Raw genomic sequence first — 13,267 nt, 5'->3', positions numbered from 1 at the left:
GCCTCCTGTTCTTCAATTTTTTTCTGAATTAATTGCTACTTCTTCATGACCTTCTTTATGCATTTATCACTCTAACTTACTTTTTGATCACTTCTGAACATATCTATGATTTTCATTCATTTGCAGGGTATATGTCATCTTCTGTCTGTGATACCAGTTTCTGTTGCCTATGGATTGCTGTTCAAATAGTTACATTTATTTCTTCTCCTTCAGGAGGACTTGGCAAGCTTTCTTTTAAATAATACTGTCTTACAACTTTTCTCTGATACGTGCTAAAAGTGATAACTGTTAGATTGCTGCTTATCATTCTGATGTTCTTTACTGTTCTATCTGTATCCTTGTACTGACTTCACATTTGTTTTGTTTCAGTACAGTAGGATTGTAGTTTAGAACACTTTATCAAAAAGTACTAATTCCTGATTAAGAAATCAGGGTTAAGATAAAAACTTAGGGAAACTGGGTGAATTTACTTCATACTTTTAAATTAAATATTTAAAATGCTTTTCCTTCAACTTAGGAGAATGGGCCATAGTGATTTTTTCATTATCACTGCTCTATGCGCAGCAATTACTGGCACTCATGGAGCTTAAAACAACAAAGTACTGTAAATACTACATGGGATTTCATACATCAGGGTAAAAGTATTCTGGGGAGAACTTCTGCAACAGTTTAGCTTTCCCCATAAAGAACAAATCAAGATGTCTTAAGTATACAGTAGTAATTCATCACCTGCAAATTCCTAATAATGGAAATGAAAGAATGAAGAGAAACTGAGTGAAGTGAATCTCAAGCAACATTCATTGTTAGTTGCAGCTGCCTGTTCTTATGCTATGCTGCATCAGTATTTCACGCTTATTTTTCCAGTTGATACTTAATATCAGTCATTAAATTAAAATGTATTCTTTGTTTCATGGAAGAAACCTTCTTAATGTTTTGTGTTCTTAGAATATTTAAGGCAAGTAAGTACTGTCCGAGAAGGAATTTTGTCACTTGATGTCAGATGGTAACACTGAGCTGCTCTATGGGAAACACTATTAGAGCAGCCCTGTCAGTTCTGCAAACAGTTCTTGATTGATTCTAATGTATATTTAACATACTTATTTTACCCTTTTTTACAGGCAATGGCTTCCCAAATCCAAAATGGTTCCCCTTGGGATAGATGAGACCATAGACAAGTTAAAAATGATGGAAGGGCGTAACTCAAGCATACGAAAAGCAGTCAGAATTGCTTTTGATCGTGCTATGAATCACCTGAGTCGAGTCCATGGAGAACCAGTCAGTGACTTCAGTGACATTGACTAACAGAGATTCTACCAACGCATGAAAAATCCCAGAAAGACTTGAATTGTGCTAATGAACCTCTTTGTCTAAAAGAATGTATTGAAGATATGACCCCTTTGTTGTTGATTCAGTGGCTGAGTTCTGCAAACTTGAAATAGTTGAGCAATTCTTCTAAATCACCATTGCCATATTGATTAATGATTTTATTGTGATGTAGTTTGGAGGATTTTCCACTAAACCTGTTAAAATGTCTTGTTCATAGTGTTCATAATTGTACATAAATGTATATTCAACACTTAACTTATTCTGATTTTAGAAGTAGTTCTTTAATTCCTTTTATAATTTTGCTGGGGAGGGAGTTGGTTTTTGTTTCTGTGCTTCTTTTTTTCTTTTTGAGGTTAAGTTACCTAAGCACCATCTTCCAGCTTAAGGTGTTTAGTGGATCTTAAAGCCTAATATCAAAATGGCATCAAATATATGTTTGCCTAAATCATATACAGTATGGTGCTGCTTGTATCATTTCTTCCTTGGTCTGTAGCTTCTGAAAAAGACTTCTGAATGTTTGTGTAAATTGTTGCTCTTTGCACAAAGTACCACGTATTTAAGATTGATGTAAATTTACAGTTACAAATATGTATTTTAAGACAGGAAGTTGCATTATTTTGGAGGGTACTTTGTGGGAAAGACATCAAAAAATTATGCTATGTACATCACTTGCAAATCACCAAAAACACTCCATTGTTGCCCAAAATAACTTAAGATTGTTTTTGTTTTAAACAAACCTGGCTTAAAGCCTGCAAGCACATTATTTCTTTCAAAACCATATCCCATTTGTCTCCCATTGATTTAAATTTGTTGATATGTGTGCCTCCCTGTGTTTTATTTATTGTAGAAAATGTATTAATTTGCTTTATAATGAAAAATAAAATTGACAAATATATTGATATGCATTTTTATACAGGCACATGAGAAGACAACTTGCTTTGGGAGAAAAATGTATTGGAAATTGTATAAAATAACTTGATGGTTTGTGTGTAATTTGATTTTTTTGTAACTTGTAATCTTCTGTTTCCAAGGAGGGGATTTATGTAACTTTTAATTTAGAACACTTTGGTAGCAATAGAAACTTTGGATACATTTTTGTATGGTACATGTGATGTATATAGAATTAGTACTTTATTTTTATTTTTAAGAAGTAAAGCATTATGTTTGGGCAGGGGGAAGATGGAGGGTGGGTTTCAAGAACTGCATTTTTATATTAAAAAGAAAAAAAAATAAAGTCAAGATACTGATTGTTGTAGCTACTTTATTCCTACCTTCACTGAGATACTGAATTTGTAACAATGAAAATGGCAAGGTATGTTTGCAATGTGATTTATAATGACTCCATTATTTATAAATGCACTGTGTTTGAACTCTTTTGCAGTGATACCTTAAATACTGTACCAAGTTATATAATATGAAACACCAAATAATGCATATGAATGCACGAAGTATTTATGCCCAGCTTTTTTATAAAGGATTAGCAAATACAGCAAAACCAATACTTTCTAAATCTTTTTTTAAAATTTCATTGAATAGCATACTTCATTGTTAAACCTGCTTGAATCTTTATTTTAAAGGGACAGTTACTTTTTAAATAGTTTTTAATGTTTTTATTCTCTATTGTTTGTAATACCCCCTTAGAAGCTTGAAATAAAATTTCTTTCTCAACTGTTAATTTTGTCCTGAATTTAGCCCCTGAGATTTTGCTGTAGTGCCCATTTTCTTACTCCAGGACTGAGCTGACATAGAGGCACTAGTTCAAGGACCTGATGTTCTCTTGCTGTGGCAGGCAGTGTGTATCATCCTTACTGAGGTTGAGGTAGATATTCTGGCTACAGTAACAGAGATCACTTTCCTCTCATGGACTCTTAAAAACAACAGAGATTAGTTGGGTAATTTCCCAAATGACCAAGCAAATAGTTTTCTCAGGCTTTGACTTTAAACACAACTGTAAGGGGGGGGTAATGATGGCAGATATCCTGCAAGGACCATGTCAGAGGTGTTCTGCTGTGATAGAAACAACTTCCACATCAGGTAAAAAAATTTGCCTTAAACATCTATGTAAATTCTTGAAGGATCTGCCATATAAGCATGCTCATCTTTGAAGGGAGTGTAGCATAATTTTTGCAGTATTGAGACAGTAGAACCACTTACCTGTTAGGAATACCTAGTTTAAAAGGCTTCTAAAACCAGCTTGCATCAGGTTTCAGGTATGTTCTACCAAATACACTCAAAATTTAGTGTGTGTGAAACTGGGTAGTGATTCACAGCCTCCAAGCAGAGAAAATGCTTTTTTGGGTCTATCAGACCTTGGAAAGCTGTGGGTATTTGTATAATAAGAATTTTGGTATCTGTAAAGTGTGACGTTAGAGGAAAAAAAAAAAAAATGTTGGTATGCATACAGTTGCAAAATTATTCCTTAGAAGGCTTCCTAAGTTCTCCGCCTCTTCTGATGGTTGCAACATGGGAGGGGAGGGAAGAGCTCCTCTTCTGAAAATAAAAGCAGAGCATTATCTCCATTACTCTGAAACAAATTGTCTGTTCATGTCTTCCGTAAAAACTTTAATTTGAATTTTGTTCAGACTACCGAGTTTCATTTTCTGGCTTTTATCTTCAGAGACAGCTCTATCAGTTCTTGGTAATTTGGCTGCCTTGATCTTACAGGTGTCTGCACTTCAAGGAATTCTGAGCTGGAGAATCCTCACTGATTAAAAGAAGCCTTTTAAGCATCCTAATGAACAACCTTGCATATTCTTTTGATGAAACTGACATGAAAGGCTACTTTGCTTTTCTTTTGTAGATGTGATGGGAACTCCCAGGTTTCCAGCTAAAGTGAGAGGAGGCTGCTGCTGTGGCCTGGGCTCTTACCATACTCTTCACACCAACACAGAGTATCATCCAGCAACTCTTCGAGTTATGTTAAAAGTCTACAATAATTTCTCAGACTTCTCACTCTTCATTGTGAGTTGTGTGCTGTTAAGATACTTCATACCTATTTAGGAGAGGAAGTCTGAGCTCCGAAACTGCTTTATTTCCAAAGTCTAGGTCCTAATCAGGTCCAGCAGTCAGATGAATATATACATATCAGAATGTACTGCTCCACTTTTTAGACCAAGGTCTTCTATGATACAATAAGTGTAACATAGTCATAGTGTGGAATTAGTTTTCTAGTTGGGGGAAAAGAAGAGCACCATGTTGGATCTTGCCAGTTTCCTGAGGAATGCTACAGCAGTAAATTCAGGGTGTAGGTCTGTGTATCCACTAGTCCATCCTGCTGAAAAAAGTGTGAGAGTCCCAGATCAGAAGCTGAAACTACATTTCTAAAGCTAAAACAATGAAAATTCTCTTGTATTAAAATGTAAGAGACTGTGTTACAAGTATTTACGGAAAAAAAATTATGGATTGAGTTTGGGATCAAATTCAGCGATTATTTGTTGATTGTGATTTTGTATTTTTTACACTAGAGGGAGCAATACACATAGACCATGAAGATGCACAAAATAAATATTTAATACTTCCTTTAAAAAGTGCTGCTACTGAAACGTTTTGCTGGTAGACAATCTTCTCTGTTTCTAGGGTTTCTAGTCCATCAAAAGTAGGTTTCTCTGGTGCTGCAAGTAGCTGTTTTGGGAATGCTTATTTTTAACTGTAGTGCTAGAACATAAAAAATCTCTATAGATTTTCTGTCTCTCTTATTGTCTCCAATTGCTAGTGACAGGTGTTGTTACTTTTTTACAGTTTTGTTTAACTTGTTCTCTTTCCACAGGTGTACTACTGTGGGTGCATTCTATACTGTTATGAACAGAAAACGATGTAGCTGCTCATTGGTAGTGCAAGTCAAACACACAGCAATTATCAACAAAATAATTAAAATTTGGAGGTGAAGGAAGAAGATGAGACAATTGCTCTGTCCTGCAGGCTGCCAAAGGAAGCTTGTCTTGAGGATATTCACAAGGGAATTAAATAAACTTAGCTCTGATGTACAATTGTGTGGGTAAAAGTTATCTATTTAAGAGGAAACACTTTTTTGTGTGTCCCTGTAAGTCAAATGCAAATACAGAAATTAAATGTAAGTGGAAGAAGCATTTACTGCCCACATTCTACTTTACATCTTTAGCATGGTTATGGTTTTGTGTAACATTCAGTTATTTTAACTTGACGTGTTTTATCAGGACTTCTTTGAAAGGTTTATTTCCTCTTAAAGCTTCTCTAGTAAGGTAGAAAACCAGTAAATCCAAGCTAATGGAATTTCGAAATTGCTCTTTTTAAATAGCCTGAAATCAATAAATAAGCAATTTGAAACTTCCTTGGAAATTGATACTTGGTGGGAGTGGGCTGTAAATTTATTTTTATCTGCCTACTTATTCAGCTGATATCTCTTGCTTGTGCACACAAACTGCCATCAGATCTCTGCCAGTCAGGGAGGAAGATGTAAAATCACAGCAGCTATACTTTAACTGCTAGTTTATTCAAGATCCTATTTGGTTGTTTCTGTAGCATTAAAAATCTGGCACTGCGGTGACTGCAGTCACCCCTTTCTGAGATGGGGCAGAATAAGGATATTTTTTAAAAATATATTAATAATTATTTAAAATTTTAAAATTAATCCTAGTTGATACCACATATCTTAGAAAGCCATCCTCTGGTTAAGCTGCTACTTTGCTGCCCCTGTTGGTTGTTTTCAGAGTTCCCAAGCTCAGCTTGTTTTTTGTTTGTGCAAAAAGTCAGCACTGCCAGGGAACCAGGGAAATCTCAGCTTTCTTGGCTAAAGCCTGGGTCTACAAAGAGCTCTGGGGTACTGTGAATAGTTCCCATGTCCAGTTTTTGATTGTTTCTCCTTATACAATAAATCTAATTTTATACTACTTTTCCCATCTCCCCCATTAATCTGTGTTGGAGCACATTTGTGGTCTTGCCTAAACTATCTGGAGCCACTTTTCACTGTGAACCCTAGGGAGATTATTAATATTCTTTGTTCAATTTCTCTGGCAACAGCCTCAAGTAACAATGATTTGTTTTAGCACAAGAAGATGGGTTAGGAGAGCTTACACGTCTTCCCTGCCTATGTTCAATTATTGTGTCCTTCACTCCTCTGTAGTCGGCCCTATGAGGATGAGAGTTGTCACATTCTTAGAGTGTAAAACAAAACAGAAAAGGCTTGTCTAAATATGTGACAAATACAAGGAAGACAAAGGAAAATCTGTGTCTGTCATTTTAATGGGAAAACAAAGTTGTTAGTAGATGATGTAAAACAATGAAGGACTGGAGTTGTTTTGATTTGATTTCTTCGCTTCATTCTTCACAGCTGTTTTGAGATTATGACAGTTCATTTTTTCATACTCCATGATGAAAATAAGTTGATAGTGTCTGCCTTTCCTAGTTATTTTTTAGAGCTGTAGGAGCTTGATGCCCATGCTCAAGTAGAGGTACTCAAAGAACATCCACAGTTTTTGTAAATAAGTCAAGGAGGAACTTTAGAAAATACATTAGCAATTTTCATCACAAACTCTTGAAGGACTTTGGGGTCTTCTAAGGAACTGGAGAAGTGCTAAAGTAGTGTCTTAATGTAAAAAGGGGAATTTGGAGAATGTACACCAGTCTTGTTAAAGATGAAGCCACTACAAAGATACAGGGAGACTGGTGGCTTGATTTTGGGTGGAAAAGTGTAATTGCTGAGAGATGGGCAGAGAGAGGCCACTGATTTTCCAACTTTTCTACTTGAAAAAAATCCATATTCTGGAGTTAAACATTACAGAGAATTTAAGTTATAGTTAATTTCAAAGTATTTATTACTGGTGTAGGATACCTGTCTTAATATTGGAGAGAAATGGGAAGTAACATACAGAATTAATTTTGCCCTCACTGATGCTTTTGAAGTTCATCATGTTTTCTTAGACAGGAAAAATACCACCTGGAACAAACAGGTTTTTGAAAAACTGCAGCAGTTCCCACATTGTCAATGGTTTGATGTAAAACTGGGGAACATTTTCAAGAGTCACCCTTTTGGGTCTACATGTTAGTGAATAGTATTTAATACTTCCATGCTAAATAGCACTGCAAAACTCTGAAATGCTAGTCTGGATTTTGTCTATGAATCTGTGCTTTGAAAGAACTTTTATTGTGCTTTAGCAGTTCTTTGACTTTGCTTCCTACTTTATGTTACTTTTCTCTGAAGTGGACATTCCAGAATTAGTTTCTTTACAGCCTGACACATAGACTTCACTGAACTATCCATAAAATGTAGTGCTTGAATACCACTAGGGTTTTTTCCCCAAGCCCCAGTACAGGGGGAACTTGGAATTAGAGATATTATTTGCCCAAAAAGGAAGATTATACATTTGGACAGCATTTCTTAAAAGTGTCTTTTTATTTTCTTTGTTGTCTTTTTTTTTCTTCTTCTTCTTTTTTTTTTTTTTTTTTTTTTTTTTTTTTTTTTTTTTTTTTCTTTTTCCTTTTTTTTTTCTTTTTTCTTTTTTCCCTTTCTACAGTAGAATAGAGGCAACTAGGTATTAAAGCTTAACTTGGCAAATCAACAAAAAGTAGCTTAAAAATGTTCTGACAGGAGCCATGTAACTGAGCTTCTTGCAAAGGCAAAACTGATTGTCCTTGATGGCCCAGAAGGTCTCTTGAATACTACTTCTAATTGCTAAGCTGCCTCATGAAAGATAAATATGTCTAGTTTTTGGCTTTTTAGCTAATTTTCCTAAGTCTAATTCTACTATTATTTCACCCCTCTCCCTTTGGTTAATATGTTAAAATGGAGCCAGACTAAGCCATCAGAATTAACAGTTCGTGAGATGAGAAAAGCAAACATGCTGGGTCTCCCTTTGATTTCTTTACTTGCATATTCTGTTTATTATTTACTTCATAATTCTTCCAAGTGTGGTTTTGGTGGTGTTTATACAAGGCATATTAAGAACTATAAGAGCTCTATTTTATTGAAGATTATTATATTTTGGGTAAACAAAAATGTGTAAATTACAATGTATTTTTTTCTGGTTTTTAGATGATCTGGAATGGAGTGAAGAACACTTCTCATCAAAATAAGCAGTAAAAGCCAGCTGTTAGCAGGCTGTCCTTAGGGCTGGGATAGAGCTAATTTTTTTCTTAGCACTAGAATAATGCTATGTTTTGGATTTAGTACTGGATTTGTTATGAGAAGAATGTAGATAATACACTCATGTCTTTCACTTGCTAAGAAATCAAGGACTCCCCATGTCCTTGATTAGTACATGTCTGCATAAGAAGGTGGGAGGGAGCATAGCCAAAGCAACAGATCCAAACTGGCTAATGGAATATTCTATATAATGCAATGACATGCTCAGCATATAGATAAGAGCTGTCTGGGAAGCTTTGTCTCTATTTTGGGATTTTCTGTCCTCTGGGCTTGCTAGGTAGGGATGGCATGGGCATTGTGGTCAGTGGGTTGTGAGCACTTATGCTGTGCATCACTTATTTTATTATTATTATTAATTGTTTATTATTATTATTATTATTATTATTATTATTATTATTATTATTATTATTATTATTATTATTATTATTGAAGTTGTTTCCATCTCAAACCTTTCAAATTCACTCCCTCACTCCCTGGAGGAAGCAGGGGAGAAAAAGCTGTGTGGTATTTAGCAGCCTGCTGGGTTAAAACTATGACACATAGTCGTATTACTATTACTGAATTACATGATTTTTCAGAGTCTATGTCTGTCTACCAGAAGAATATAAAAAAGGGAAAAAGAACCTGAATTTGACAAACACTGGAAAAAGAGTTGGTATTTAAAAAGTTGTAGTCTCTAGGAAAGGAAAAGGAAAGCTGCCTATAAGATGAGGGCAGAGTTCTCAGTTTAGACTAACAAAAAATAAGGTCAAAGCCAATAGCAGCCATGGATGGTCGCATGACACCTCCTCCAGAGCTTTGTGTGCCAGTGATTCTGCTCTGGCTGCTCTTTTATTATTACAATTGCTAAAAGTGTCTATCAAATCTCCCATGCTTCTATAAGCTACTTGCATAAAAATAAACCATTAGCAATTTAACACCTCAGCAATAAAAAATTTTGGCTTTGAAAACTCTGGTCTTGTTTCATATTTAACATTCAGTATTTTATTAATCTTAGTTAGTGTGACAATATCTTCTATGTCCAAGGTTACTAGAGTTGACAGTGATGTATTCCATCAGTCTTAGGGTTAGGTGTAGTTAATGAACTACACAACTCTGTTTTATTACCTGTCTTTCTAAAAATTAGTTTTGAGGACCATCTGAAGTTCATATTAATTCTTGTATTCAGCTGCCTCTTTAATGTTAGCCATACATGTACAACTACTAAACAACAAACAGCCTTGGAAAGCCAAAAACCAGTAACAGCTGCAGCTGAGCCTGCTTAGCTGTCATTTACAGCGAAAGAACATGTGAAATCTTTGCAGTAGATGTTAGTCCACTCAAGTGCATGTAATCACATCACCACTGTCTTTTCTGATCCTCAGGGGACCTATTATGAAATGAAGCCTAAGACTTTGTGGCTCTAAGTTTAGGTGACCACTTATTAATTTTAATGCAAACAGAACTAAAAAAATGCCTGGCTTAGTGCTGCTGACATTAAGTTGGTTTTAGTAAAAATAGAAACCTCTTGTTGATGGAAAACTATTTAGCTTAAAAGGTTGAGGGAAACTCTCAAAGGATGGTAATAAAAAAAGAATTAGGGAAAAAGCCTCCTAATTGGGATCACATGGCTGCATGTTGGCACATATAGAATTGTGTAAAACCTATACTGCCCATAGCTGGCAGCACAGGGGAAATGAACAGGCTGCACAAGGAAGTTGTGGCTGCCCCCTCCCTGGAATTGTTCCAGGCCAGGTTGGATGTGCCCTTGATCAGCCTGGTCTAGTGGAAGATTTTCCTGCCCATGAAGGGGGTTTGGAAACAGATGATCATTAAAGTCCCTTCCACCCCTGGCCATTTTATGATTCTATGAAATCCACTTTAGATCAATGTATTTAAGTCTGCAACAAAAACCACCCGCTGGGATGGCCCCCTGCCTGAGTTAGGCATGCAGAACAAATCCATAGGCTATCATGTATACCAGATGTGTGCACAGATATGTGCTTGTGTGGTGTTATTAAGGTCCTTATGAAGGAATATATGAAAGTAGTTTTAATGACAGTTAAAGGCAAAGTGCACTTCCACTGTTTGTGCTGGGCTTCTTAACTCTTGCTTGGGTTTATATGGTATTGCACTGTACCCCATGCCCTTCTGGAGGCTTGGCTGTAATTTACATACAATGAAATAAGGTAATAGGAAGTGTTGATATCCCTGCTAGGGGATACACAGGTAAGGAATTGAAGGAGAAATTGAGTGAGTTTTCCATGGCCACAGAGAAAGTCTGGGGCAGAGCCAGAACTGAACTGAACACGCTTCTGCCTCAACCACCAAATTATCTCTTCTTTTTTAATCAGCTCATAAATTTGGAACTTAATCACTAACTCAGCCACTCAGTGACTTTAGTTAGAGAAATAAATGTGGTGGGCTGACCCCAGGCAGCAGTGAAATACTGAAATACCTGCACAGCTGCTCTGTCACTCCTGGCTGCCAGTGGGATGGGGGAGGGCATAGGAAGAGCAAAAATGAGAAAACTCACGAGTCAAGATAAAGACAGCTTAAGTGAATATGCAATGTGCTTTCATCCAGTTCAGGCCAACAGCCTTGGCTGTCTTCCCTCCCAGCCTTTTGCTCATTCCCAGCCTATTCACTTGAAAGGGCAGAGTGAAAACCAGAGAAGGCGTTGGTGCTGTGCAAGCAGAGCTCAACAATAGCCAAAACACTGGTACATTAACAATGCTGTTCTAGTCACAAACCCAAAACACAGCACAATTTAGTCTGCTGTGAAGGAAGTTAACTCCACAGATCCAGCCAGATCCAGTACAAAATGCTTGAGGTTTTTCAGTTTGTTTCCATCTGGCATCAGCCTCAAAGGTCTTGTTACCGTAAATGTTTGAATTTATTTTTAAGGCAGAAGTCCCCAAGCTCTTGTCAGAATAGACAATAGTGCTGTAGTCAAAACAATCACATGGGGTGTGGGAGACTCAGATTTAAGGCCCCACTTTGAACATGGAGCAGGTACTTGCCTGTAAAAATCCTCTGTGTCTCTGTGGACACTGAACTTGGGCTCCTGTTACTCCAGCCATCCATCCTGTGAACAGAAAGCCTGCTAAAAAAGGCTTCATTGAAATTAATGTGCTGCAATGAAAGATGTAAAATTCTTACCAAAAACCAGCTTAATAGTTTTATCAAGAAGTTTCTCATTAGTACAATTATCTCTGCCTCTTACCTATCCATAAGTCTTGACTATATTTAATCTTTACTCTTGTGCTGCAGATGTGAGGCACAATATTAAAAAAATAATGTTTCTAAACCAGGTACTAATTGCTTTCTTTCTATTTACTGCTGTATTAACTGCTGGCACTAGTTGTTCCCAGTATACAGCCTATAGACATATGCCATGACAGGATTGAAATGTGAGTTCTACTGTGCATCCTGGGACTGCATTTGGCGACTACCAAAACAAATAACTGGTGCATGTAGTTAAAGAGTTTAAATTAATCTACTGTGCTTTAAAGTTTTGGGGGTTACCATTCTTCTTTATTTAGAAATCAACTTTTAATTTATTTATGTGTTGATTAAAATACAAATGTTTTAACTTTATATATAAGTTCATTTTCTACTGCTAGATCCTTAGGCAAAAAGATGACAGGCTGTTAAGTATGATTCCCAAAATCCATGCTAAAGTAGTAAAAAGAGGAAAAAAAAATCTGTTATTTTGGAAAACCTTGAGGCACTGAGTATTATTCAAATGATAGCACAAATTAGCACAATAGTCTTTAAGGGGTTTGCATACTTCATTCTGATGAATGAGCTGCTCACTTAGTACAAATATACTGCAAAGATGTAGGAGAACTATAGTAGGCATAATTTTTCTTGTGGGAAACTTTTCTCATTAAGACCAGCTTATTCTGAGCACACAGTAAAATTATAAACTGCTTATATATCTTCACAAACATAATTAATTTTCACTAAATGAGTACAACCTTAGTTAAATACTTTTCCTCAGAAGTAAGATATAAATAACTTCACAGGCTAAATTTTGCCCCAACATAAGGTTTAGGCTAAAATTCATATATTATTACAGAAAAAATTACAGCCAAGAATGTTGACAACAAAAGATGAAACTTCTTACTCTGTTAAGGTTGTTTGCTGGTTTGTTTGCTTGTTTTAAAGGAACTGTGGAAACACAAACATGGAAAACTTGTTCTCAGTTAGCTTGATATAAGTGACCGAATTGTGGATATGCTTCAATGCTGGATACCCTAATTTCTTGGAATGGTTTATCCTTTGCAATAAAAAGCACAGTGGACCTCCTCTGTTAAGAAAAATTATTATAATATATAGGGGGGCTGCTCTTGGGTAAATGGAGCTGCTGCCAGGATGCTCCGGTGCTCACCATTTTCACACTTTCCCCAGAGCAGAAGATGAAGATTGGTCTGGACAGAGATCATACATGACCAGGATCCCCCTCCCTCCACTCATGCCTTATTATTTCTGACAATCTGTCTCAAAGGTGGAACTGAAAAGTAACTGCCTAGAGACAGAGATAAAGAGGACTCAGCCCTCCCTTCCTTTTTCTCTGTCTTCCTTAATCTTCCAGACTTCCTACGGGTCTGTTTCACATTTCCCCACGGTTGACTTTCTTTCTCCTTTGCTTTGAGAGAGGAAATGAAAATGTTAACTCTGAAGGAGGTGAAAAAACCTAGCAAATCTTCAGCATGAGACTTTTACCATGTGAGATGAAGAAGGTGAACAAGAAATAATTTAGTATACTTACAGGCATGTTGAACTAAGAGGTCTTTATTTTTAAAGACTAATGCTAAAGCACTTGCAAGCGCATGAAAA

General features: G+C 36.3%; 1 protein-coding gene across 2 annotated transcripts in view; it reads left to right on the top strand.

Moving 5' to 3' along the window:
* BRD1 (bromodomain containing 1) overlaps positions 1-1,581 on the top strand; it is a 55,593-nt gene extending 54,012 nt beyond the window's left edge. For both annotated transcript variants that reach the window (XM_030461581.1, XM_030461588.1), the window contains exon 13: positions 1,119-1,581. In XM_030461581.1, the coding sequence (XP_030317441.1) occupies positions 1,119-1,302 (184 nt within the window). In that variant the 3' untranslated portion in view covers positions 1,303-1,581. The remainder of the gene's footprint in view (positions 1-1,118) is intronic.
* The last annotated feature ends 11,686 nt before the right edge of the window (positions 1,582-13,267 follow it).

The sequence above is a fragment of the Calypte anna genome, chromosome 1 (assembly GCF_003957555.1).
Source record: "Calypte anna isolate BGI_N300 chromosome 1, bCalAnn1_v1.p, whole genome shotgun sequence".
Classification (NCBI taxonomy): Eukaryota; Metazoa; Chordata; class Aves; order Apodiformes; family Trochilidae; genus Calypte; species Calypte anna.
The sequence above is the reverse complement of the archived record's forward strand: the minus strand, read 5'-3'. Positions and strand labels throughout refer to the sequence as shown.